Source organism: Eucyclogobius newberryi, unplaced genomic scaffold (genome assembly GCF_026437365.1).
Source record: "Eucyclogobius newberryi isolate DKJ021-1_F unplaced genomic scaffold, fEucNew1.0.hap1 SCAF_19, whole genome shotgun sequence".
Classification (NCBI taxonomy): domain Eukaryota; kingdom Metazoa; phylum Chordata; class Actinopteri; order Gobiiformes; family Gobiidae; genus Eucyclogobius; species Eucyclogobius newberryi.
Genome location: NW_027315823.1, coordinates 24,317,567 through 24,342,062, shown reverse-complemented (window position 1 = coordinate 24,342,062; position 24,496 = coordinate 24,317,567). Strand labels below are relative to the sequence as shown.

At 40.5% G+C, this 24,496-nt stretch overlaps 3 protein-coding genes across 6 annotated transcripts in view; 2 read left to right on the top strand and 1 right to left on the bottom strand.

The window, feature by feature from the left end:
* LOC140365785 (voltage-dependent calcium channel subunit alpha-2/delta-3-like) overlaps nt 1-11,246 on the top strand; it is a 34,245-nt gene extending 22,999 nt beyond the window's left edge. For both annotated transcript variants that reach the window (XM_072452339.1, XM_072452338.1), the window contains 23 exons: nt 544-615; nt 700-780; nt 871-945; nt 2,751-2,834; nt 3,113-3,184; nt 3,524-3,585; nt 4,007-4,074; nt 4,202-4,247; nt 4,375-4,472; nt 5,529-5,622; nt 5,837-5,932; nt 6,003-6,124; nt 7,162-7,239; nt 7,332-7,393; nt 7,474-7,518; nt 7,601-7,663; nt 7,973-8,043; nt 8,454-8,529; nt 8,607-8,647; nt 9,038-9,093; nt 9,169-9,286; nt 9,419-9,695; nt 10,069-11,246. In XM_072452339.1, coding sequence (XP_072308440.1) covers nt 544-615; nt 700-780; nt 871-945; nt 2,751-2,834; nt 3,113-3,184; nt 3,524-3,585; nt 4,007-4,074; nt 4,202-4,247; nt 4,375-4,472; nt 5,529-5,622; nt 5,837-5,932; nt 6,003-6,124; nt 7,162-7,239; nt 7,332-7,393; nt 7,474-7,518; nt 7,601-7,663; nt 7,973-8,043; nt 8,454-8,529; nt 8,607-8,647; nt 9,038-9,093; nt 9,169-9,286; nt 9,419-9,542 — 1,704 coding nt within the window. In that variant the 3' untranslated portion in view covers nt 9,543-9,695; nt 10,069-11,246. The remainder of the gene's footprint in view (nt 1-543; nt 616-699; nt 781-870; nt 946-2,750; nt 2,835-3,112; nt 3,185-3,523; nt 3,586-4,006; nt 4,075-4,201; nt 4,248-4,374; nt 4,473-5,528; nt 5,623-5,836; nt 5,933-6,002; nt 6,125-7,161; nt 7,240-7,331; nt 7,394-7,473; nt 7,519-7,600; nt 7,664-7,972; nt 8,044-8,453; nt 8,530-8,606; nt 8,648-9,037; nt 9,094-9,168; nt 9,287-9,418; nt 9,696-10,068) is intronic.
* Nucleotides 11,247-12,790: 1,544 nt separating this feature from the next.
* On the top strand, nt 12,791-13,917 carry h1m (linker histone H1M). The gene is made up of 5 exons (XM_072452314.1): nt 12,791-12,912; nt 13,015-13,271; nt 13,347-13,479; nt 13,537-13,577; nt 13,642-13,917. The coding sequence occupies exons 1-5, from the start codon at nt 12,825-12,827 to the stop codon at nt 13,915-13,917; spliced, it is 795 nt and encodes a 264-aa protein (XP_072308415.1). The 5' UTR covers nt 12,791-12,824.
* A 711-nt stretch (nt 13,918-14,628) lies between these two features.
* Nucleotides 14,629-24,363, bottom strand: tmcc1b (transmembrane and coiled-coil domain family 1b). 3 transcript variants are annotated; one of them, XM_072452318.1, is made up of 8 exons: nt 24,271-24,363; nt 22,147-22,305; nt 20,788-20,831; nt 19,529-20,303; nt 16,787-17,203; nt 16,109-16,593; nt 15,905-16,040; nt 14,629-15,822 (listed from the first exon to the last, which is right to left on the bottom strand). In XM_072452318.1, exons 4-8 carry the CDS (start codon nt 20,126-20,128, stop codon nt 15,508-15,510), a joined length of 1,953 nt encoding a protein of 650 aa, XP_072308419.1. In that variant the 5' UTR covers nt 20,129-20,303; nt 20,788-20,831; nt 22,147-22,305; nt 24,271-24,363; the 3' UTR covers nt 14,629-15,507. The 3 variants fall into 3 exon arrangements, with proteins under 3 accessions (XP_072308419.1, XP_072308420.1, XP_072308421.1); XM_072452319.1 differs by having other exon boundaries at nt 19,529-20,298; XM_072452320.1 differs by having other exon boundaries at nt 19,529-19,791.
* Nucleotides 24,364-24,496: the final 133 nt, after the last annotated feature.

Here is a 24,496-nt window from a genome sequence, read left to right as displayed (position 1 = left end):
TGACTCTGGCACCAGCAGGAGGCCGGCCCATGTTTAGTCCTGACTCTGGCACCAGCAGGAGGCCGGTCCATGTTTAGTCCTGACTCTGGCACCAGCAGGAGGCCGGTCCATGTTTAGTCCTGACTCTGGCACCAGCAGGAGGCCGGTCCATGTTTAGTCCTGACTCTGGCACCAGCAGGAGGCCGGTCCCTGAGGTCGTCAGAGTCCGAGATGGTCCATATGGCACTAAAATTCAAAAGCGTAGTAAAGTAAAAATATAACTTTTTGTGCTTTGCAGATATCAAATTGTGAAAGCTCAGAGTGTGTAGTGTTCAGATTCGTCCTTCAAGCTGTAAGGTGAAGGTTGAGATGTAATAACTGGGTATACAATCAACAATGTTTTGCATTCACATAATTGCGTCAGTTCCAACAATAATCAAATGTTAATACTTCTGATCCATTGCGCATCCTTACACTACTGATACTTTTCTTGCACTTTGCTGCTGCAACACTTAAATTGTGGGACCAATAAGGTTCTCTTATCTTAACGTATTATTATTTCAGATGAGAGCCAAGTCGGGTCCCAGCCTGATGACCACAGTGGCCATGCCTGTCTTCAGCACCAAGAACGAGACCGTGAGTGGCGGTAAAAACCCAGTGTCAAAGCCATTTCTGAGCAAGTTTAAAAAGTTTTGGTGTTTTGTGTGTGTGTCGATGCAGAAGAATCAGGGAATTCTGTTGGGGGTCGTCGGAACAGACATCCCTCTGCAGGAGCTGATGAAGCTCATCCCAAAGCATATGGTTCTCTCATCTGTTTTCCTCTTCACCCCAAATAAACATGAATCATACGCATGTTTTAAATAACTCCTTTCTCTGTTTTATTCACTCTAGCTGGGGATTCATGGATATGCATTTGCCATCACAAACAATGGCTATATCCTCATTCACCCAGACCTCAGACCTCTGGTAAATAACTTTTTACACATTTACTATTGAACAAATCACTCCTAGTTTTAACCTTGACTTTTCTTTTTGTTTCTCATAACCACAATATGATCTGAAAGCTTCCTTTTTTGACCTCAGAGAATGTGTTTTGTGGGTAGCAGTCTGAATGGGCTTGTATAGTCTGTAATCCCCACCTTTTCCTTTGATGTATGCATGCAGGGATAAAGGCCACTCATAGGGCTGGCTGGCCTGAGATTTCCCAGAGGTAACTTAACACTCGCTGGCCTAGAGCACAGCCTCTCGCCACGGGACGCCTGGTTCCTGGGGAGCGGAGGCTGTGCCGTTATGTGTGTGCCAGTGTCAGTGCTACTCCTCTATGTGCTGGTATCTGTCTGTGCTAGTCTGTCTCCCTCTGTACTCTGCATAAAGGGATGCCTACATCAGTCTAAATGGCTTCAATTCTGAATATTGATCCTAATTTCAGTAGTTTGACCATTTTTGATTGATATATTTATGAAACTCAGAGTATTTGAGTTTATACTTTATACTTCAAGCTGTATAAAGCGGAAGTGAAGAATAGGAAAAGTCATTCAACAACAACTTGTCTGAGTGTGGACAGAGTCTATAGGTTGCAAATGGTGGGTAACGGCCTATGTAACTGTATTGGAGACTCTATGCACCGTTTTTGAAAGGAATCTACAAAAAATTAATCTCCAAATGTTTAATCTTATGTTAAGGATTAGCTCCACAAACCATAACTGTCATCTTAAATGCATGGATTTAAATCTTTCAGCTGACAACAATCACACCTTTAGAGGGTACTGTGTCTGTTTTTAATTTCTCGTGGAGAGGCCCATTCGTTTCAAATATATTATCTGTAAAACCAGGTCAACAAATCTGACAGTTAAACAGCAAATCCTACGCTTGAATTTGGCCCTGGCTCCGGCTCAATTTTAAACTATTCATGAGTTTCAGACACAAATATTCCTTCCTGATTTGACAGATTTTGCATGGCAACGGTCCTCACTTACCATAGCAAATCAGCAAAATTTTCCTCACAAATGAACAGGCAGTTTAGAATGTGGTCACGTGAACACTGTGACCAATCCCCTTTGCCGTAGTGCAGGTCACAAACCCGAAGGTCAGCGGTTCGAACTCACTTGGTCCACTGCACACTGTTGCTGTGTCCTTGGGTGAGTGAGCGTTGGTGGTGGTCCGAGATGCAGATGGCACAGATTGGCAGCCTCTCTTACATCATTTTACCCCAGGGCAGCTAAGAAGACAATGAAATATGCATTGTAAAGCGCTATGAGCAATATTATTATTATTTTTGTCTCACAGGCAGATAATTGATGTGAAAATAAATCTAAAAAAAACAAACATAAATACTCAAATCGAGAAAGGTAATTTAAATCAAATTCATTTGAACTCATGTCGATATTCCTGTTCTGCAGTGTGCATGTGTCTCTTCGTGGTTCAAACTGTGATGTGTCTGTAGAGTCTTTGACGTGTCATTTCTGTCGACCGGACCGCACACTGTACACTAGAGTTTGACATGTACAGCTAACACGCCGATTTAGACCTGTTTAAGCGTGAATTTCCTATCAATCATGTTAAGTATTTTTAATTTACCTGACAGTGTTAATTTCACAGCTGATTTGTTAAGTAATTACTCAGCAAAAACTTCCAACAGAGCTTTATAAATAATAGCCTACAGTGAGAACGCCTCGGGAGATGAGCGGCCTTCCGAGTCAAACTAGATTAGCACAGTGTGGAGATGTTAGGGTGACTTTGTTAAATTAAGTGTGTGTTTTTGTTATGTGCAGTATCAGGAAGGTCTGAAGAGGAGGAAACCCAACTACAGCAGCGTGGACCTGTCGGAGGTGGAGTGGGAGGACAAAGATGATATAGTATGTCTGAGCTGCAACAACAACAAAGAAATAAGTACTTTGTTTGGGAAAAAAGTGGTTCCCAAACAGGAAAATTACAAAATACTTGTTTTTTAAACGTTTCATAAGACTTCTTGCACCAATCCTATGAGATGCATCTTCTGTTTGCTTTTGGCATCATAAAAAAGTTTGGGAACCACTGGATTTTAGTTAACACGTTTAATATTTGCTCATTTAAAGCTTCACGACTCACATGGCATTTCCTTTGAGTTGCTTCTACGTTTGTTTGTATTTGTCAGTTGCGTAATGCCATGGTGAACAGGAGGTCAGGCACTTTCTCCATGGATGTTATGAAGACTGTGGACAAAGGGGTGAGTATACAGTAATATGCATTTTGTGTGAGTAAGTTTTCTGTTGGGGAGTCCGTCACTTGGTTGTCACCGTGTTTTTGTCGAGAATATTCCACAATATGACTTAAAAATGTCTTGGAAAAACTTTTTTACAGATCTGACGTGTAACTTGGCCTGGTGGCATTATCTGTGTGTCTTTATGCAAATAGATAAGCTAAATGCCATACTGTAGACTGTGGCAAAGTGACAACATCTCCATGGGGATAAGCAGGTGGTGGACCCTCAACCAGAAAACTTACCCATTGCAACCTTAACGTCTGTCAAAACATTCTGATTTGTTTTGTATTCATGTCCATTTAGAGACGTCTGTTGAAGATGCACAATGACTATTTCTACACAGACATAAAAGGCACTCCATTCAGGTGAATCTTGATCTTTAACCACATAGATTTTACGGATAGTTTTACAATCCACCTTTTATGAATCCAATATCTAGCATTTTGGTGCGTCAATTTTTAAGATTCTAAGGGTCTGGTGGCTCACTCAATCACTGACTATTTTTTTATTTTTATTAATTGACCATATAAAGGTTGAAATATTGTGACTAAAGGTTTTTATACAGAGCACATTTACAAAAATGTATTATTGAGTAAAATCCTAAATTGTTTGTTCTTTTTTGACATTTTGATTTAATAATGCCACTTTTGAAAGGATTTTCATGTCTACTCCAATTATCAAAATACGACTACGATTATTTTTTATAGCCAACAAGTCATGGTTAATTGATTCATCGTTACAGCCTTAGTCACTATGTATTTGACATTTTCATCTATATGTGTTCAGTCTCGGAGTGGCACTATCCAGAGGTCATGGCAAATACTTCTTCCGAGGAAACGTGTCAGTGGATGCAGGTATCTCCCTCTCTCACTATTTAACACTTGAGACCAGTTGTAATATGACAGTGCTTATTGCTTGAGCTGACCCGAGCCTGGCACTGCTGAAGCGTTACTGACTGGCTGTTTTTTTTTCTTCTTTCAGGACTCCGTGATCTGGAACAGCCAGATGTCGCTCTGGCAGACGAATGGTGAGGTCAGGTTGTGGGAGAGGGCGTTGGAGCGTTATGTAGGTTAGCCCTGCGTGCTTCTGGGAGGTTGGGGTTGTCATGTTGTCACAGCGTGCCTCTGTTTTGTTTTTGTTTGGGACGCCCTCAGGACGTACTGCAACACGGAGGAGGAGCACGAGCATCGACACCTCACACAGATCCAGGCCATCAAGCTGTTCATGACGGGAAAAAGGCCACACCTCAAATGTAAACACTGTGGGATTTTAATTTCTTTAAACGTTTAACTGTGACTGCCCTGTTCAAGAAGTACATTTTCCATAACTTTTTCCCATCAAATGAGAATCAGCTGTGTGGTAACTAACCGATCATTTTATTAAAATTTTTTGCTCAATGTAACATTATACATGTGTTTTTTGGACTGAAAACAGCATTATGGACATTAGTCTGCCCCTAGATGCTTAGCCTCCGTTGTGTATTTTAACCCTTAATATCAGATTTTTTAATAAAAGCCTACAGGAAAAATGTATGACAAATTTGCTTCCGGGAAGAAAGCAAATTTGAAGCGGGGCAAACTTTTGAGCTCCACAAATTCATTAATAAATTGCCAGTTAAGAATGATTCAGTCTTATTAACAACTTAATTAATACATTAACTCCCAACCCCTTAATTAAGTAGTTATTATTAGCTTGAATCATTCTTAATAAACATTAAATTAAATCAAATTAATTAAGTCTTTGTTCATGCTTTATACAGTGTTACCATTTGGACAATTACCCACTAACTCAAAGGTTTGATCCCCTACTCCACCTTTGCAGTTGTGTCCTTGAGCATGACGAGACGTGTCCAGTGGTGTGTGTGAATAGTTGCTTGATCTGAAGTGTTCTGAACGCGCAGTGTTAGAAAGCACTATACAGCATAAAATGAGTTAGAAATCAACTTGATGATTACTTCATTCATTAATTTTCTATCACTTGTTCCTGTTAGGGGCCGCGGGGTGACTGGAGCCTATCCCAGTGACTTTGGGCCTTAGGCAGGTGCACCCTGGACAGGGGCCAGCTCATCACAGGGCCAACCCAGAGACATAGACACACAGACAACATTCACTCTCACATTCATACACCAGGACCAATTTACAGTTGCCACTTTTGCCTAACACATGAACCCACGATCTCCTTCTTGGGCGAGAGCGCTAACTGCTCTGCCACTTTTAATTCAACCTTTATAGCATGTTTCATATATAAATCAAAATCATATAACGTGACAGAATTTGGATGATTTGAATGCTTTGATTGCTTTCTGCAGGTGACAGAGAACTGATCCAGGAGGTGTTATTTGACGCTGTGGTGACTGCTCCCCTGCGCTCGTACTGGACTGGGCTCGCTCTCAACAAGTCAGAGTAAGAACCTCTTCTCTATACAACTTTACTACTGAATTTGTGATCATCTGTTTCAATATTGACACATTTAAAAAAAAAACAGCACAAAATCCATTCAAATTAGCAGCGTTTATTATTATTATTTTAAGCGTAAAGCCGAGATAGTGACATTATCTGATAAGTGAAAAAATTTTGTCACACATTTGCAAATAAATATACACTTTTTTTACTACAGAAACTCAGACAAAGGGGTGGAGATTGCATTCCTCGGCACCCGCACAGGACTGTCCCGCACCAACCTGTTTGTGCCCGCGGATCAGCTGTCCAATCAGTGAGTGGCTCCGCTGATTGTTACTTAAACGAGACTCTGAGCTTGGACTAACTTTGGTCTGGTTCCTCAGAGACTTCCTGACGCACGAGGACAAAGAAGGAGTGTTCAACGCCGACCACTTCCCCCTGTGGTACAAGAGAGCGGCGGAGCAGGTCCCGGGAACATTTGTGTACTCCATCCCCTTCAGCACCGGTACGCCCTCCAAATCTGCATAGCTCAAACAAAACTATTTCAATGGCAAATATATGTATTAGGCATGCTATCTCGCTGTATAAACTTGTAATAATTCAAAAGTTTAAAATAGAAAAATTAAGCGAAAACAAGATCTTGATAAAACAAATGTCAAGTTATATAGATATACAGTAGAAAATGCATTTGTTTAAATTGGAATTGGGAATGTCACTATATATAAATGCAGCGCTATTGTATTGTTAAACTGTCGAAAAAACAACTTGAGCCTTTGAGTTACAGAATGTATTTTGCTTTCAGAGTGCCTCTTTTTATTATCTAAAGTGTATATAAGAGTATATAAAGCAAAATCCATTTAGTATTTTTACATTTTAATCTAGTTTTGTCTATGTCTTTTTTACGGATTATAGTTTTTACTGTCTTTTACCATTGGATGCACAGCGCAGCTTTTAATGTGGCCCCCACTCACCGAAGATGGAGAATACATGTCGCTTTACTACCTTTTTTCACTTAATGATGACTGTGTCCACTCAGGCTTTGCCATCATAACATAAAATGTCCTCTCCCAGCTCCAGTTTTAGAAATATTAGAGGCGCTTACAGTGGATTCCATTACTGCTAAGTAATGGGCTGCTGCATTTCTATTGCACCACACTGAAGGAAATATATATTGTAATTTCAGTGTCTGGTGCCATCTAGTGAGCAAAAGCACTCTCTCTCATTCATCTAGAACCTTGATTTTCAACTAGTGTGGTGGTGCAACACTAATTTTCCTTGAGATATTGCTAGGTGTGCCTTGAAAAAAAAATCAAATTGAATTATCAGATTCTCACATGGATTTAATTGAATAATTTACTATGTTGGAACATCTGGAGCAAATGCCTGTATTTGAAGAACCAGGTATTGGCCTTATTCGCCACACTAACTACCACATTTTTTTTGTCTGTGTGTATTCTGATGATAGAGTGGATGGTGTGCCTTGACTCAGAAAAGGTAAAAAAAAACAAAAATACTGATCTAAAATGATGTTATTGTGTGCAGCTTTTGAAAATAAGAGCGTGGTCTTGGCCAGCACGGCCATTCAGCTCTCAGACGACAGAAAATCTCCCATAGTTGCTGGTAAAGCTAACTTTATTTACAGCTTACTGTTCATCACCACGTTTACATTTATTTAATATGTTTAATTAATTTGATTTTTGTTTTATAACTAGCTGTTGGAATCCAGATGAAGCTTGATTTTTTTCAGAGGAAATTTTGGACCGCCTGTCGACAAGTATGTATCTTATGCTAAATGACAAATCCTGATCACTTTGGTGTATAAAACAGTTTCTTCTCCTTGTGTTTTGTGTGAAGTGCTCAACTCTTGATGGAAAATGCAGTCTTAGCTGTGATAACGATGTGAGTAGATGTCCCCTTTGCCACACAGAAGGTTTCTTATATTGTTGCATTGAAGCTTAATCTGTTTTTTTCCACTGGACAGGACATTAACTGTTATCTCATCGACAACAACGGTTTTATTCTGGTGGCAGGGGACACTGCACAGGTATATTTCTATTGCTATAGTTACTTATTTATGGCAATAGAAAGTGACTATTGCCTTAAATACTGGACGATTGTGATTATAAGGGGTCACGGTATAATCGTAAAATCAAAATAAGTCATCTCTGAACAATACTCTTGCAACAATTCACTTTTTAAAATTATTTTTTCCAACTATTTCCCATGGTTGAAATTATAAACCAACAAAGACATAAATTAACACTACAATATTTATTTCCAGACGCTCATTTTGTTTACCTTGTGTTTGATTTGCATTTGATAAATGATGTACTCTTTGTATATACTCCTTCAGACCGAACTCTTTTTTGGAGAGGTGGAGGGTGCAGTCATGAGCAAACTCCTTATGATGGGCACTTTCAAAAGGTACTTTGAAAAACACTGTGTAGTAATAAGTAGTAAAATTAGTAGTAGTAGCAGTAGTAGTTGTAGTAGTAGTAGTAGTAGTAGCAGTAGTAGTAGTAATAATAGTAATAGTAGTAATAGTAGTAGTAGTAGTAGCAGTTGTAGTAGTAGTAATAGTAATAGTAGTAGTAGTAGTAGTAGCAGTAATAGTAATAGTAATAGTAGTAGTAGTAGTAGTAGTAGTAGTAGTAGTAGTAGTGGTAGTAGTAATAGTAGTAATAGTAGTAGTAGTAGAAGTAGTAGTAATAGTAGTAGTAGTAGTAGTAGTAGTAGTAGTAGTAGTAGTAGTAGTAGTAGTAGTAGCAGTAATAGTAGTAGTTGTAGTAGTAATAGTAATATGTCCTGACTGGTTGCTGCTCTTGCTTTTGCAGGATCAGGTTATATGATTATCAGGCCGTGTGTCGAGAATACGCCGGCAGCAGCGACAGTGCCCACACTTTATCAAATGTAAGAGAAAAAATTGTATGAATTATCACAGCAGTTTTTTATGATGTTGTAATTAACTTTTTTCCTCTCATTTTCAGCCTTTTACTGTTGTCAAGTGGCTAATGGCGGAACTTGTCATGTAAGATTAAAGTCATACGTATTAGGTGTAAATAGAATAATTTTGTATAGAAGTCAAATCAAGTGTATAAATGTGTGGTTCATTTTCCTGCCTTGATCATAACTGCAAAGTCTCTTTATGGACATTGTTTATAAAGATCGGGATTGTGTCGTCACACCACATTGGATTTTCAGTTAGCCTAATGTTAAAGGAAAAAAGATTTAAGCGCTAAATTTGGTGCTCATTCAAATTATTCAGACACTATAGTGTGATAAATGTATTCATCAGGTCGACATCGCAGCTGATAGGGTTGTTCCACAGCTCTTATTTTGTTTAGTAAAGATTTAACTTTGATCCAAGCTCCATTTTAATCATTCCAATGAACATATTTGTATCTTTGTGCCTCTGTAGTTTTCTGTTGGAGTTTAACTTGTACAGCTGGTGGAACATTGATGCTTCAGTGAACGGTAACAAAAGCTCTTTAAATTAAGTGTTACAGATTAAAAAGTTATTTGTTTTAATGGTTAATATGCTATGTCTAGCCCAGAGAACTCGTGGTAAAACCATCATGGTCCCGTGTGACACTGAGTATCCCGCCTTTGTTTCCGAGCGCATCATCAGAGAGACATCAGGCAGTGTGGACTGTGAAGGCTGTATCAGGTACTGCTCCGGGCAACACAAAATGAACTACATAATGATCATCCTCTGTTAAACCCGATGGTGATTCTAAAGCACATTAAAGTGAGATGCTGCTGAGTGCGTGCGTTGATAGTGATAATAGTGTTTCTGCAGGTCTTTTGTCATCCAGCAGATCCCCAGCAGCAACCTCTTCATGATCGTCGTGGACAATAAGTGCGACTGCAGCAGTGCGCCCGCTGTCACCATGGACCCTATTGAAATCTTGTATATCCTTTAAATGTGCTGCATGAAGAGATGTGTTTGTTTTTACATTGTTTACCCTGTTTTCATTCTTGACTCCTGTGAACACAATGAGTCCCTGAAGTGTGACAGACTCAAGTATCAAAAGGACAGAAAAAAGCCTGAATCTTGTCACCCCTTCCACCCTGAGGTATGAAAGTGTGGGAATAAAGCTTAATCCAGCACAAAAAAACAAAGAAAGAAAATACTCAGGACTGAGAAATGAACGGAGCGAATAGCTAATGATTGAATATATACATCTCCTTTACACATACCATAATTATTTTATATAAGTGTAATCTTTCTTTTGACAAAAGTAAAGCAGTGTATTAGGGGTGATTTTTGGAAAGCACAGAACCACATTGCCCCCTATTGGACATATGTATCCATTGCACTTGAAATGAAATGCACCAAACATTTAATGCATTATTTCTAATTGATTATCTGTCACATTTTTGATAAAGGATAAAAAGGTACACATACTTTGTCTATGTATTTTCTAATATGTGATTTTGCTTTTCCAGGAAAATGCCATACAGTGTGGTTCTGCGACACGTCCTTCCTTCCTCTTCACATCAGCCCTGCTTCCTCTGATTGCAGCTGTCATCTCCAGGTGACCTCAAAGACAAAAAGACTCAAAACGCATTAGCACCAGAGTAAATCTACAGCTACAAAGATGATCATTGGCCAGTGACGATCACTCATACCTCTGTAACAAGCTGCACCCTAGAAGTGAGAATTACTCCATCAATGCAGAGTTACATAACTTGGTGTCTTGCTTTCAGTTTACCATGTTTTTCTAAATATTTAATGAATGAAAATAGTAAAAGATATGCTGGCTAAATGGATGTGTACCGTTTTGGTTTTTAAAGTTGTTTTAAATAGGTTTGTTATGAGAAAGACTCAAAGCAAATGTTATGGTCTGCAGAATGTTATGCAGCTTTATCATAGATGAAAATATAGTAGATTATATTTTGGCAGTAGTTTGCTAACAGCAGCACTGTAAAGGTTAAAATCTTACGTATTTGAGCATATATATTGTAAATAACACCTGGAGATTTATTATAATTTATTATAATGTGATGAAGATTATTTTAACCCTAAGCACTGTGCACAGAGGAACACACTGTTCAGACGGACGCACAGGCCTACTTTAAACTACCCAAAACGCAGCCACAACACATGTTAAAGCTAATTATTGTTTTTTTAAGGACAATACAAGAAAGTGGCCTGGTGAATGGTATATGTGAAACTAGAAAAATACTTGAATACATACCATTTGTAAAACATTATTTAAAGCAGAATTTTGCAAAAATCCTAGCCACATAGATATGTCATGCTGCAATTCATTAGTGTCTCTGTGTTGTGCGGCATCTTACTTGTGTTTTTGGGTTTATCACTTCTTCAAACGATGGTTTTGCTGCTTTTTACATTTGCTGTTGGTCATAGTTGTGATAAGAAGTCTCTCTTTGCTGCACCGTTGTATTACATGGTTCTCAAGAGAAATGTATGTTGTCGAATGAGAAAGTAGAGTTTGAAAGCATCATTTTCCCAATAGCCTTGAGGGCTTATGTGGCTGTTAAACATTTGTCCATTTGTCTCTATTTGTGAGCTATTTTCTGACCATGTCTGTGTGTCTGCTTCAGAAAAGAATACTCTGGATAACCATCAAGAGATTAATAAAGTATGTTGCTTTAAGAAATTGGTTTTGAAGTCAAATTATTGAATAAGTCTATAAAATACTATACTACTGAAATACACCCAGAAGCAGTGCTCTCCTCAGAATCTTTTAAAGGGATGGCAAATATGACTCATATGGGGTTGCGTTATCCTCCAAGGATGGTTTCATGTACCTCCATTATTTCCGAAGGTACATGCACTCTAAACAAACTATTACATGGTGTATACGCCTATTCAACATCAAGACATTATAGTATTGGCTACCCAAATGATAAATAAACACAAATACATAGTCATTTCAATGTATTACCAGTGAGTACTGCATCATAACACACATTTTTTCACAATTTTGCTATGTCTGGGTCCCGCAGACACTTCAGAGGTGAGCAGAGTTTAGTGAATATCTTTATTTGCTCCAAGGGCTGCGTCTTGAGGATTTTTTTCTTTTCTTTTTTTAAATCTTTGCGGTTTTTTTTCTTTTGGGTTTTTTTCCGGGTAGTGCGTAGGTACGTCACTAGGGCGTAAACTCTGATTGGTTGCTGCGCCGCCTCTTGCCGCAAAAAAATAAATCAGTTTTTCCTTTTTTCTACGTCGCCGCACTGGCCTCACTGGACGCGCGTCTGACGCTCCAAAACGCCGCGATAAGCCGCTCCTCAGTGGAGGAGTGTGATCATATTGGCTTTCCATACAAAACGCAGGATTTGCACCGCATAAACGCCCAAGACGCGCGTCCACATAGACTCGTAAACTGGACGTTTTGACGCAGCGATGTGAACGCTTTTGAAATAGTATTTTAATGATGGCGCTGCTACTTGAAAGATGGGTAAATCCTGTATGTAGTGTAGCTGAAGGACACATGCTTTAGCACAGGTTCGGAGACAAGTATAGAAAGCATCAGCCTACACCTGCAAAGACTACTGCTTGATTTGATTCATTTGATGCATGTCGAGTCTTTTTATCTCGATAATGATATGTAGAGAACATTATTTCATTATTTCAACCCAATGTGTTAAAACATGTCATTAAATGTTAAGGTTTAATTATCAGACAAATGGTAAATATCTAAAATGTATCACAAAAGTGCAGCAAAACAACATAACCTTTTTAATTTTTAATTATCTTATGTGTTGCATTTTTATTTAGTTTTACTATAAACGATACTCTAATGTTCCAAATATGTATACCTTCAAAACATTCATAAGATAGCTACATTTTAATTTGATTCCCACCGCTTATAGTTTTAAATAGATTCAATAACAATCTTGCAAATATTGACTATCTGTCTGCTTTATATTTACAGTTAAATGATAACAACTTGCCTTTAAGCTTTTACTTTAAAAGTTGGTAATGTGTCAACGTTTCAAGCTTCATAATACAATAGCCAACTCAATGTCAGATTTCAAAATAAGCGCGTGTTATTCATGAGTGACGCGCTAATTGCCCTCACGTGCTGCAGAGTGACACCTGGATGGTGGGCGTGGTAACAGTAGGGCGTGGCTTGAGTTAGTTCATTTAGCCCGCTCACCTCTTGCTGGCTCCACGCCGTTTTGCTCTTTGTCGTTCTTGATTTTAGCTTATATTTTAAAGTACAAGTAGCAAAATGGCTCCTAAAAAGGCGGCAGTGGCAGTAGCGGACTCTGTCTCCACCGAGGCCCCACATGATGAAGAAAAAGAGGAAAAGAAAGCGGGTAAATTCTTAGTTGTACTGTAATTCATATTATAAGTCGTTATTATAGTTTTTTTTTTTTTTTTTTCACATTAACCTGTGACTATCATGTTTCTATTTTTAGACGCTGCCACCGTGCATAAACTTTCAAAGCATCCCGCCACAGCGATCATGGTGAGAGAAGCGATCAAAGCACTCGACTCCAGAAAAGGCGTATCTTCTCAGGCAATCCAGAGATACATCAAGCAGAAGTACCCCTCTGTGGACTTGCTGCGGCTCAAGGGCCTGGTCCGCAGATCACTGAAAAAGGGCATCGAGAACGGCACTTTGGTGAGGCCTGCGAACGCCACTGAGACCACTGGCACCGCAGGAAGATTTAAGGTAAACACAAAGTTAACACTTGTTGACAATATATTGTAGGATGAACATCCCTCATGTCTATTATTTTTGGTGTAGATTGCTAAAGCCAAAGAACCAAAAGAAAAATCCAAGGAGCCAAAGGCAAAATCTGAGAATGTAGACCCAAACATGCAGAAGGCCCCAAAAGCAAAGAAAGAAACAAAGGGTGACGCCAAGAAAAAGAAGCCTGGTAAGACTTTTTAATTTTAATTAAGTAATTTATAATATTTCAATATACTCTCCCAAGCTGTCAACAAGGAGCCCGAGGAAGATGTCAAGTCATCTGAGGTGGGAATTATAGTGTACCATACTTTAGGTGTAATATCCTTGTCAATAATGTCTATTTCTTTAGGACCCCAAGCCTGCGAAAAAGTCCAAAAAGGATGAGGCTGTTTCTTCAAAAGTTGCTCCAGCAAAGAAGACAAAAGGTGCCAAAAAAGAGACTGAAGAGACTGAGCAGACTGAGCCTGTGAAGGGAAAAGGAAAAGCCAAAGTCAAAGCTGTGAAAGAAGCTAAAGAAAAGCCTGCACAAAAGGGGAAAGCGGTGCAGCGTAAGGCACCGGCTGTCAAGTCAGACGTGGCCCCTACAAAAGCAAGAGGAAAACGAGGGAAGAATGCTTCAGAATAAGTGACATGTTTTTACTCCTGTAACCAAAAAGTCTTAAAGTTAAACAAGATGTATTTGTACAACAGGCAAACTACATGGTTTCAATGTTCATGTTTTTACTAATGATAGAATAAAGTTTTATTTGCTGTGATTACCTCTGACTTTAGCAGTTGCTTGAACAATAGGCCAACTACATAGTTCATTAGTAACACTGGGATTGCAATTAAAAGCTGTCCTGACACGTGTGCACTGTCCATTGAGTTGGTACTGGTGTCTAAAATCACTAAACAAATTCTAAATGTGTAACTACATTTGACCTCTTAATTTAACCTGAGCATTGGGCTGTAAGGGGAATTCTGACCCCAAATGGAAAGAGTTTATTGTACATGTCTTTAATGGCAGGGGAAACTGGAGCACCTGGAGAAAACATGCAAACTCCACTGGGAGGCTCTATGGTGGCCAGGAGTCAAGGACCTTCTTGCTGTAAGGCGAGAACACTAACCACTGTGCCACCCATAAAGCGGGTAACCCTGTGTTGGTACTCTAATTTAACGATAGTTCTGGTTAAAGCACATTGATATTGAAATATTTACCATATTAAAAAACCACATTGGTACCAGTCATGACAAAATGGCAAACACTTTGGTATGTTCAAATACTGCCCATAGTACATCACCCTGCTTGGCTGGTGTGCTTTGTGTAGAACATCTTAAAATCCACATGCAAAAGTCATTTACACATTTTAAACACCAAATTTATTAGGTTTAGTTTTTTCAAAAATAAAACTAAAAAGTCTTACTAGTTCATTGTCACTAATAGAAACCGTACGGAAGCACTGAGTCTTTGAGCACTTTAACTGCTCTTCAAGTATGTCAAAGATTACTTCTGCAGGGCAAGCCTCCAGGACAGGGATCCACAGGCCCAGTGGGCAGGCTCACATCAAATTAAACCTTAAATCCTGCCTGTGGTGAGACCAGTGATTAAGACTTCACATAAATTAAAACGTCCTAATGATTATTTCTATTAATTGATCCAACTGGCGCGTCTGATTCCAGGGCAAATTTACAGATGCAAGCTGTCATTCATAGTTTAGTGCTGTGAGAAGCAGAAGGAAGAGCAGTTAAGCAAGGAGGATAACGTTGGTTGCACAAGCTGAAATAGATTAAAAATATTGATTAAAAAGGACAGATCATAGTAGAAATTGTGAATCAATCAGAGTAGCAAAATTATAAACAGTAGGTAAGAAAAGTGGACAGGTTACTCAGCAGAGCCCTGGTAATTCATTACAGTTAAAAGAATTAAAAGCCACCAATAATTTGTAAAAGCAGCAATGACTTCAAAATTACACCACTTGAATCAAGCAGGTTGTAATACAACTCTTGAATTACAGCTGTAGGGAAACAACGCAAACGTTTCCATATGTAAACAAATTCACTCAGAAGAGAGAAATCAAATGTGCAACTCTCTCAGCATCTCGTACATCTGAATTTACCCTTGTGTGCGCTCGAGCCATCAATGTCTGTCGACAACCTGTACAAAAGTTGAGGTGAGAGTCCCTGTATGCTGGGTCCTCCTTTCAAAATTCCACTGTCACTTTATATTTCAAGCCGGTCATCTTCGGTCCAAGAGAAAGCGATGCAGATACTCTGAAACAGACTCCCAGTGTCTCCAGAAAAAGGCCAGAACGACCACTAGGAGCAGAGTTGATAGAGTGCGGCTGCGTGTTTTCATTAAGGGCACAACACAGTTAGCCACTGTGGACACGAACACCAACAGCACGGCCATGACAGCAAGCAGCACGTTGATGAGTTTTCCCAGAAGAGTTCGTGCCGTGGCGTTCTCCAGGCCCTCCAGCTGCACCACCTGCTGCTGTTGCTGCTGCAGCTCCATTTTGGAAATACGAGTCTGACAGGCCTCCAGCGCCTCCTACGGGTCAGGGAAAGGGCGTGATTAGAAGAGTTCTGATAAGAGGCAGATTTGTATTTCTTTATTAGCAAATTGTGATTACCTGTATGTCTCTGGCTCTTTCATAAGACTGATAAGCAATTTTTTCTTCCATGCTGGCTAGTTCCTGTTTTAGGTTTAAGATTTCATTTTGATGTAATTCTGTCAGATCGTTAAGTTGTTCTTCTAGACGTTCACATCTGCAAAAAATAGATTTAGCTAGTATTGTGCAATTTAATTCTCAGCAGAAGCACCTATCACACAGTACCTGAATCTTTCCTCCTGAAGTGCCTCCATGATCATGGTGTAGTCTCGTTGATAGTGAGCTTTTATTCCTTCAAACGACTCCTCAAGTCTCCCTTTGTTTTCCTGAAGCTCTTGCATCTCTTGAAATATTGTGTCAAAGCCCAAAGACTGGCCATGTTCCAGCGTACTGACCTTTGAATTAGGGGGTCCCCCGGGGGCCCCTGTGGTGCTGTTGGCCTCAACAGAGCCTGACGTAGCACTTGAACAGTCATCTTCACTGCCATATTTGGGAATAGATTGCAACTGGCCCTGGCCCGTCCCAAGAGTCCTGGTCACCCCCACAGCCTCATCACCCGGTGTTTCGTCCAGAGCGTCCTTCAGCGCTGCAATGTTGTCTGCGCTGCCAAACTTGTTGCGGATGAGAGAGGCAATCTCCCGTGGCTTTGACACCACAGCTCCCGCAGCAGAGTGAGTGGCGTGAGAGAAACTAGAAAGCCCACCTGTCACCTGAAATGAGGGCCCAGAGGATTAATATACTCTTATAAGAAAAATCTGGGTTTGTGTAAACATTTATTAGGCCCAGGCACAATGTAGGCTCACTGTCACTGTAAAGATCGCCGCTATTTTTAATTATTGTTATTCTAATGAATGTACCATTATTTTATTGTCCAAAAGAAGTAGTTAAAGGTATATAGCCCACCTTGGCTCCAACATCTTTGAGTCCTTGGTGCATGTCTCGAAACACGTCTTTGGGCTGTCGCGGGATGCCGTTGTGCTCCACCTCCCGGAGCTTCCTGTGCGAGTGCTCTAGTTTCCTCTGTAGCTGCTGGATGGTCTGCGCAGACTTTTGGTTCTTCTTCTCAAAGACCTGCTTGATCCGTGCACTTTGCTGCTTGTCTGCATTATTAGCAAGTTTCAGGTATTCCGCCACATTGTCATCACGAGCAGTTTGTTCTATTTTAATTTGTTCGGTTAGCTTAAGGATCTTCTGCTGTAACTGGGCAATGGCTTGCTTGGTTCGCTGAGGGTCTGGTGTGCTGTCCACGACATCATATCCATCTGCACCATAGAGGGCATTTGGAGACACAGCAGGCCCTGCACCGTCATAGCGGTCCAACTGCACATAAGAGCAAGAATAGATGGGAAATTTGGTTATTGAATCAAAAATATGTTTTAAAGCAGGTATGTTTACGCAAGCTGTAACAATAACTACTACAGGATTTTTTGCGCTCAGTATTAGGTTATTGTCAACTATTTTATTTGCACTAGAAGGCAGATTTTTGTAGATTTGAGCTACAGAATGTTGAATAATTATGCATACATCCCTGACTCCTGAATAGAACAACCGTGATATTTTTTTTTAAATTGAAGGCTTTGCTTTTATAATGTCTGTAAATGTTAAGTACTCCACTGCACTCACGGTCTACTTCATGTGAAGTGGTCATCGGGAAGGAAGTAGCTCAGTTGGTACAGCCTTGATAGAGCATTCACCCACTGATCCAAAGGTAGGCAGTTTGATCCAGCTCTCACCAGTGCATACTGTTGTTACATACGGTTGTTACACACACGGTTGTTACATACACGGCCGTTACATACACGGCCGTTACGTGCCTTTACAAACACGGCCGTTGCATACACGGCCGTTACATACACGGCCGTTACATACACGGCCGTTACATACACGGCCGTTACATACACGGCCGTTACATACACGGCCCTTACATACAGGGCCCTTACATACAGGGCCCTTACATACAGGGCCCTTACATACAGGGCCCTTACATACAGGGCCGTTACATACACGGCCGTTACATACACGGCCCTTACATACACGGCCCTTACATACAGGGCCCTTACATACAGGGCCCTTACATACAGGGCCCTTACATACAGGGCCCTTACATACAGGGCCGTTACATACACGGCCGTTACATACACGGCCCTTACATACAGGGCCCTTACATACAGGGCCCTTACATACAGGGCCCTTACATACAGGGCCGTTACATACACGGCCGTTGCATACACGGCCGTTACATACACGGCCGTTACATACACGGCCGTTACATACACGGCCGTTACATACACGGCCCTTACATACAGGGCCCTTACATACAGGGCCCTTACATACAGGGCCCTTACATACAGGGCCCTTACATACAGGGCCCTTACATACAGGGCCCTTACATACAGGGCCGTTACATACACGGCCGTTACATACAGGGCCCTTACATACAGGGCCCTTACATACAGGGCCCTTACATACAGGACCCTTACATACAGGGCCCTTACATACAGGGCCGTTACATACACGGCCGTTACATACACGGCCGTTACATACACGGCCCTTACATACAGGGCCCTTACATACAGGGCCCTTACATACAGGGCCCTTACATACACGGCCGTTACATACACGGCCGTTACATACACGGCCGTTACATACACGGCCCTTACATACAGGGCCCTTACATACAGGGCCCTTACATACACGGCCGTTACATACACGGCCGTTACATACAGGGCCCTTACATACAGGGCCCTTACATACACGGCCTTTAAATACACGGCCCTTATTTATATACACGGCCCTTACATACAGGGGCGTTACATACACATACACAGCTTTTACATACATGGCCCTTACTTAGACGGCCCTTACATACACGGCCGTTAAATACACAGCCGTTAAATACACGGCCGTTACTTACACAGCCGTTACATACACGGCCCTTACATACACAGCTGTTACATACGTTCATGTATATATATGGGAATTGTTACCTGATGTGAAACGTTTTGCGTGCCTAACACTAGTAGAATAGCGCTTTATAAATGGGACCCTTTCAGTATTTCAGTAGAAAGGAACTGAAAAGTACTAGTGATTTTGTTTAGGAGTGTTAACCGTCAATGACCTGGAGGAGACTCAGAGGTAGCTAAATTTAGAAAGGCTTTAAGCACGTAGTGACCGGCCACTGAAGGCAAGCTTTGCCCTTCACTGCTGACAGTTCATTTAGCTGTCATTTGTTTATGTAAGGTCAAATGAAACAGTTAACTTTGATCACATTTCAGATTTATTTTAATTAAATACAGGTACAAATATATATGTACATATATATATATATGTATATATATATAACATATACATATGTTATATGTTATATGTATATGTTACATATACATGTAACATATACAGATACATGTAGCTTAGGTATGTCTTATACCTATATACCTTATGCTACATATATACCTTATGCTGATGTATAACACATCAGCAACCAATTGTGTGTGAGAGATTAATTGAACGGAAAACTCATCCTGCTTTAAAATAAAATTTTCAGTTCAATTCTGACTTTAATGTTGCTTAGTTGCACAGATCTTGTACTTCAGTGTGCTGCATTTTCACTTGAGCTGCTTCTGTTTGACAGCGGTTGTATCTCACCTTGTCTGGCTCCTCTGTAGATTGGTATCCAGAGGTTAGCAGCATGTCAGTGAGGGCCGGGCTGCTGGGAGTGTCTGTGGTGGAGGAGGAGCGCGGGCGTCCCGCCTGCAGCAGAGCTTCATGGGTACTCCTCCGGTGAATCTGGGGGCTCCCTTTCTGGGGCCCCTCTCCAGAGCTCGTTTTGCTGCGCCGACTTTGCAGGCTCGTGCCTCTCCTCATCATGGGCGGAGGACCTCGGATCTGCAGCAGGACACGGCTCAGAGCTGCAGGAGGGGCGGAGGCAGTGGTGTTGTCAGAATCCACAGGGAATGCAGAGGTTGCGGGGCTGTCCCCTACTTCTGACCCTACATCGGCCGGCCCGGAGGGAGGGGCGCCTGTGCAGAAAGAGCCGGAGTCGTGCGGGGAAACGGAGGAGCGTCGGCGCTGTGGCTGGAAGAAGTGCTTCAGACCATGGCCCAACGCTCCCATGTTCTCTAGGGCATTGTGGGTGATTTTGGATAAGCCATGTTCTGGCTCTGAAGCCCTCCGGCCGAGCTCCGGCTCTGCTCGCTCCCCTGCGTCTGGCTCATCTGGACTCGGCTCGCTACTAACCTGATCCATCAGAGAGCTCCAGTGTCACAGAGGCCTTACGTGAAGTGGAGGGGTCACTAGCTACACCCAGTCGACCCCCGCGCCCCTGTCAGGCTGCCACAAAGCCAGGACGCATAGGGGATGGTGCTCACTTAGGGCTTTTCTGTGGACATGCATCTGTAGAGGGGCTCATTGTCATGCTTTTCTACCACAAAAGGAAAATAAATGAATTATGACATGCAGCAGTGGCAAATAAATACAAAAATAAGCAACACAATGAAAAATAAGCAACATGGTTTGGGTTGGTTTAGTCACCTTAGTACTAACCACATAATTCTTTCAAAAACATTTTTTTCCGATTTCAAGTAGCCAAATCATCATTTACATTTACAAATTGTACCAACCCATTATGCAAAAACTAAAAACAAACAGAGAATGTGATTAGTTTCTGAAATGTTGCATGATTAATCATAATTGTTAACAAGTTTTAACACTGCTCAAAGCCTATAAAAACATTTCAGAAAGCATTCACGGTGGTTAAAATTTGCACAAATTAAAGAACCTAAATTGTGATAATGTATGATTATGTAAGTGTTAAAAACTGTAAATCAAATTCTACATGAAAGTGACACTATACTAAACTAAAGTAAATCCCAATCACCTAAAAGAGAAAACAGGGGGATACTTACCATCAGCCCAACTTCTCCTCTTCTAACTCACAACACTTGATGAGCTTTAAATTAAGCAGAAATAAGAAACAAAAATCAATAACATTGGCCGTAAGAGAAATGAGGCCAAACACCTGCAAGAACATCTCAAGGCCCACGCTGTGTATGTGGTGACTAAGAGAAAACAGGCTTTTCTCATTGTTATGTAATTTACATTTACAACACAAAGAGCAGTGTTGCTGACATGTCTGTAATCTGCAACACATTCATTACTAATAATTGAGTACTGTTACTGAATTACTGCCTGAATTCATTCTGCATAAGCAAAATTTTAAATTGTGTGTATCCAAGAAACCTAATAATTGTTACTAATGCATCTGCATGTATTCAACTGCAGATATTAAATTACTGGTATTGAAAGGTCACCATTTTTTTTTAGTAATGTGAAGGTTATACATAAGAAAATGTGAAATGCACGACACAATATACACCTAGATTTATGTCCATATTGATTGGTTATTTTGCAGACAAACTGAAAAGTAAATCCTATAGTCAGCAGCAAAGTATCACTTAACAGGAGAGCAGTCTTATCTAGCAACAACACAGATAGTAGCTGCTGAAGAGCAGAGTGTATAATTCAGTCCACAATATAAACAGCTGTAAAGTACAAGAAATAAGGAATACATAATTTGTGATTGTGAATGTTGTGTTATGTGTGGCAATCATTAACTTAACTTTTAATTGCAAAACCTAGAAAACAATTACAAAACTACATCTACTGGCAGCATGGAAAATACAATGGCAGTGGACTTGTCTGAGCCGAGGGCAAAGTGTAGTGTTGGGACGTGGCTATCACTCTGTGAGCATGCAGCGCTTCAAGGTCAAGTCAGCTACAACAGGGCTGCGTGTCCCTGTCTATAGCTACACAACATGAGAAAACTCTCTCTGCATTGCAAGCTTTACACCATTATTTAGGCTCACTTAAAGGTTATATCATAAATTGATAATATTGCAATTGTTTTGGAGATATGCAAAATTACCGGTAGAATATGAAGTCCATCCATCCATCCATCCATTTTCTACCGCTTGTTCCCTGAAGTGTATTGTGAAATTAAAACTATTAAACTTGACCTCCACATGAAAGAGGTACAGTACATTTCTAAGTGTATAAAGTAAAATTTCTGCCTTTTTATGGTTCATGTTTTCTGCCATATTTGAGACTCTACCAAAACATTCCCAAGCACATTTTAGCACATTCCTGATGCACTGATAAAATATTCTCACTGTGTATATTGTTATTGCGATAATGCTGAAAACACCCTACCCAGTGATTCTATCAAATATTTTGAAATTACGCTGTTCTAGTATAAATAGTCTTACCTTCACTTACGCTCATCAGCAGATGGTGTGGGGCTTCTACGACGAAATATAATGAGCAAAGCAACTTCCTCCAGCTGCTTCAACTGTATCAAACAAACGTCTGGTGGAACTGTCCAGCACTAGTCAGCTATCTCCATTCTCATTTAGAAAAATCACATGCTGAAAAATAAAATAAGAAAAGGATTAGGAAAACCCTTTAATTCTGTATATTGTCAAATTACTTGTAATAATCTAATCTAATCTATATGAAATATTAGAACTGCATAGCAATTAAAAAAATAAAATATAAATCTTTTGAATCATATTTATTCTGTTCATAATATGCTGCAGAGTACAAAACCAAAGTCATAGCCACTTTTAAGCTTGTCGCAGCTTTCTTCCCATGTATTTTTTTTCTACTGCAAACTGCAAATAAACTGAAACTTATTGTAACTAAAAGCATTTTTCTGGCCTTTAATGTTTGCTCTACCTGCACAGCCTTATGTTACATTGTGTATTGTAATATTTTCCATTGAGTGACATAGTATAAACGTTCTCTTATGTTATATACATTTGAATGTCTTTTCAAAATGTTATAACAGGATGCTGGAACTCATGAATATAAGCAAGAACCACTGGGTATTTTCCACGTTTGTTGTTGTTGTTGTTGTTGTTGTTGTTGTTGTTGTTGTTATTGAGTAAATCATCAACTAGGTAAACTTGTTCATTATTAAGTTACCAGCTAGTAATTTCACCGATTGCCATTTCTCACCAAATGGTAATTGGGTCAACGTTTTAATTCCAAGAAAATAATGGGACATGTGGTCCAAATACAGCCGATCCGGGACATTTGCACTTTAATTAATTGTAGGGTGTTAATTAACACGTTAAAGGCTCACTTGTGTCCACAGGAGACAAGACATCCTGTAACTGAACTCTTCCGGTGGATGAGGTTGTCACATAGTAAGGTTTTTATGTGGACACTTGTTTGGCACCAAATGCAAGATAAAGAGTCGTTTAGCACAACAGCGTGTTGACTTAACTTACACGAATGTCTGAACATAAGTCGACGCAGCGAAGCAGCTTTAAAGCTTTGAACATAGAATAAGGGAATAACAAAATAAATAATTAGATTAACTTAACGTGTGCATTATAGAGTAAATAATTTGATAGCATTTGGAGCTAGACTTGTCCAGTGGCAAGGTAAAAATGAGGGCGATAAACAAACATTTAAGCCGACTGTAAGCTAACAGCAGAGGCTAAAGTGAAGCTAACGTGTTCAGGCACCGCGTTTAGTTGAACTACCTCACGGTGCAGAGACAAGCTGCAGGTTATAAAGCAGCAATAAACCAATGGGCGACATTGAAATACGTTTTATGTTACATGCCAACTTAATTCAAGTCATATAGTGTTGAATTCAAGAACAACGTCGGTGTGCACACAGTGAGATGGGTTTAATGAGTGGGTATGTTCCTGGGTATTGGTTGTGCAGTGCAGGGCTGTAGAACAGTATAAACGCGGGTGACCGGTTGCTCACAGGTCCGTTCTCTCCACGGGACCACCGCCTGTAATTAACAGTCTACAACGTGTCCGAAGAAGTGGATTTGTTGCTGGACACAGAGAGGCTATAGAAGCTATCTGCCGGCAGACACCATCCGGAATGATTAATCACACGTCTTAGATGCACTGAAGTGAAACTGGCAACATTTAAGACATTTCAACATTTTAGTTTGGGGGGAAAAAAAGCTTTCGTCTGAGGATTAATTACACATCATAGGGTTAGTAATCGCTTCCGTGCCCATGATATAATTTGTCACCTTGCTTACCACACAATTAACGCATCCAGGCCTGGCGTTGCCTCACATAAAAAAAAGTCTATTACACCTGTTTGGCCCTTTCTGCGTACATTGTGCATCAAAACAGCCTCCACTGTCATTAGCAAACTGGCTAGGTCCTGCTACTGAAAAACATCTTTCAGACATGGTTAGCTATAAGCAAACCGGGCACGCCGCCAAAACGGCCACCGACTCCCACATAAACAACGATTATCAACCGTATAACTACAGCTAATCAATGGGCGGCGACTGCAGACACCTCATTTATAGCCGAAGTAAGTAAAACGCGTGATTTTCAGGGTGAACTTACATGGGCGCTGAGAGGATTGTGTTGATGACCGTTCATTTCTTCGACGAGACACTCCCACGGTGACGTCAAACAACGTGCCCTTGCGTCAGAACAGCTGAGTGAGCGTCACTCCGCGCGCGCGGGTCAGGGACGATAAATAATGGCAATAAGAAATAAACACGGTGTGATTTTTGAAGGCAAACGTTACAGTCGTACACAGAATGTCTTGTGGCTTTATTTAGACGGG

Coding starts and splice junctions, on each gene's coding strand:
- tmcc1b (XM_072452318.1), bottom strand. CDS start 20,128: ATGGATCAGGTTAGTAGCGAGCCGAGTCCAGATGAGCCAGACGCAGGG. Junction 17,204..19,528: donor CTACAGAGGAGCCAGACAAG/GTGAGATACAAC, acceptor TCTTATGTGCAG/TTGGACCGCTATGACGGTGC. Junction 16,594..16,786: donor TCAAAGATGTTGGAGCCAAG/GTGGGCTATATA, acceptor CCCTCATTTCAG/GTGACAGGTGGGCTTTCTAG.
- h1m (XM_072452314.1), top strand. CDS start 12,825: ATGGCTCCTAAAAAGGCGGCAGTGGCAGTAGCGGACTCTGTCTCCACC. Junction 13,480..13,536: donor CGCCAAGAAAAAGAAGCCTG/GTAAGACTTTTT, acceptor TACTCTCCCAAG/CTGTCAACAAGGAGCCCGAG. Junction 13,578..13,641: donor AAGATGTCAAGTCATCTGAG/GTGGGAATTATA, acceptor CTATTTCTTTAG/GACCCCAAGCCTGCGAAAAA.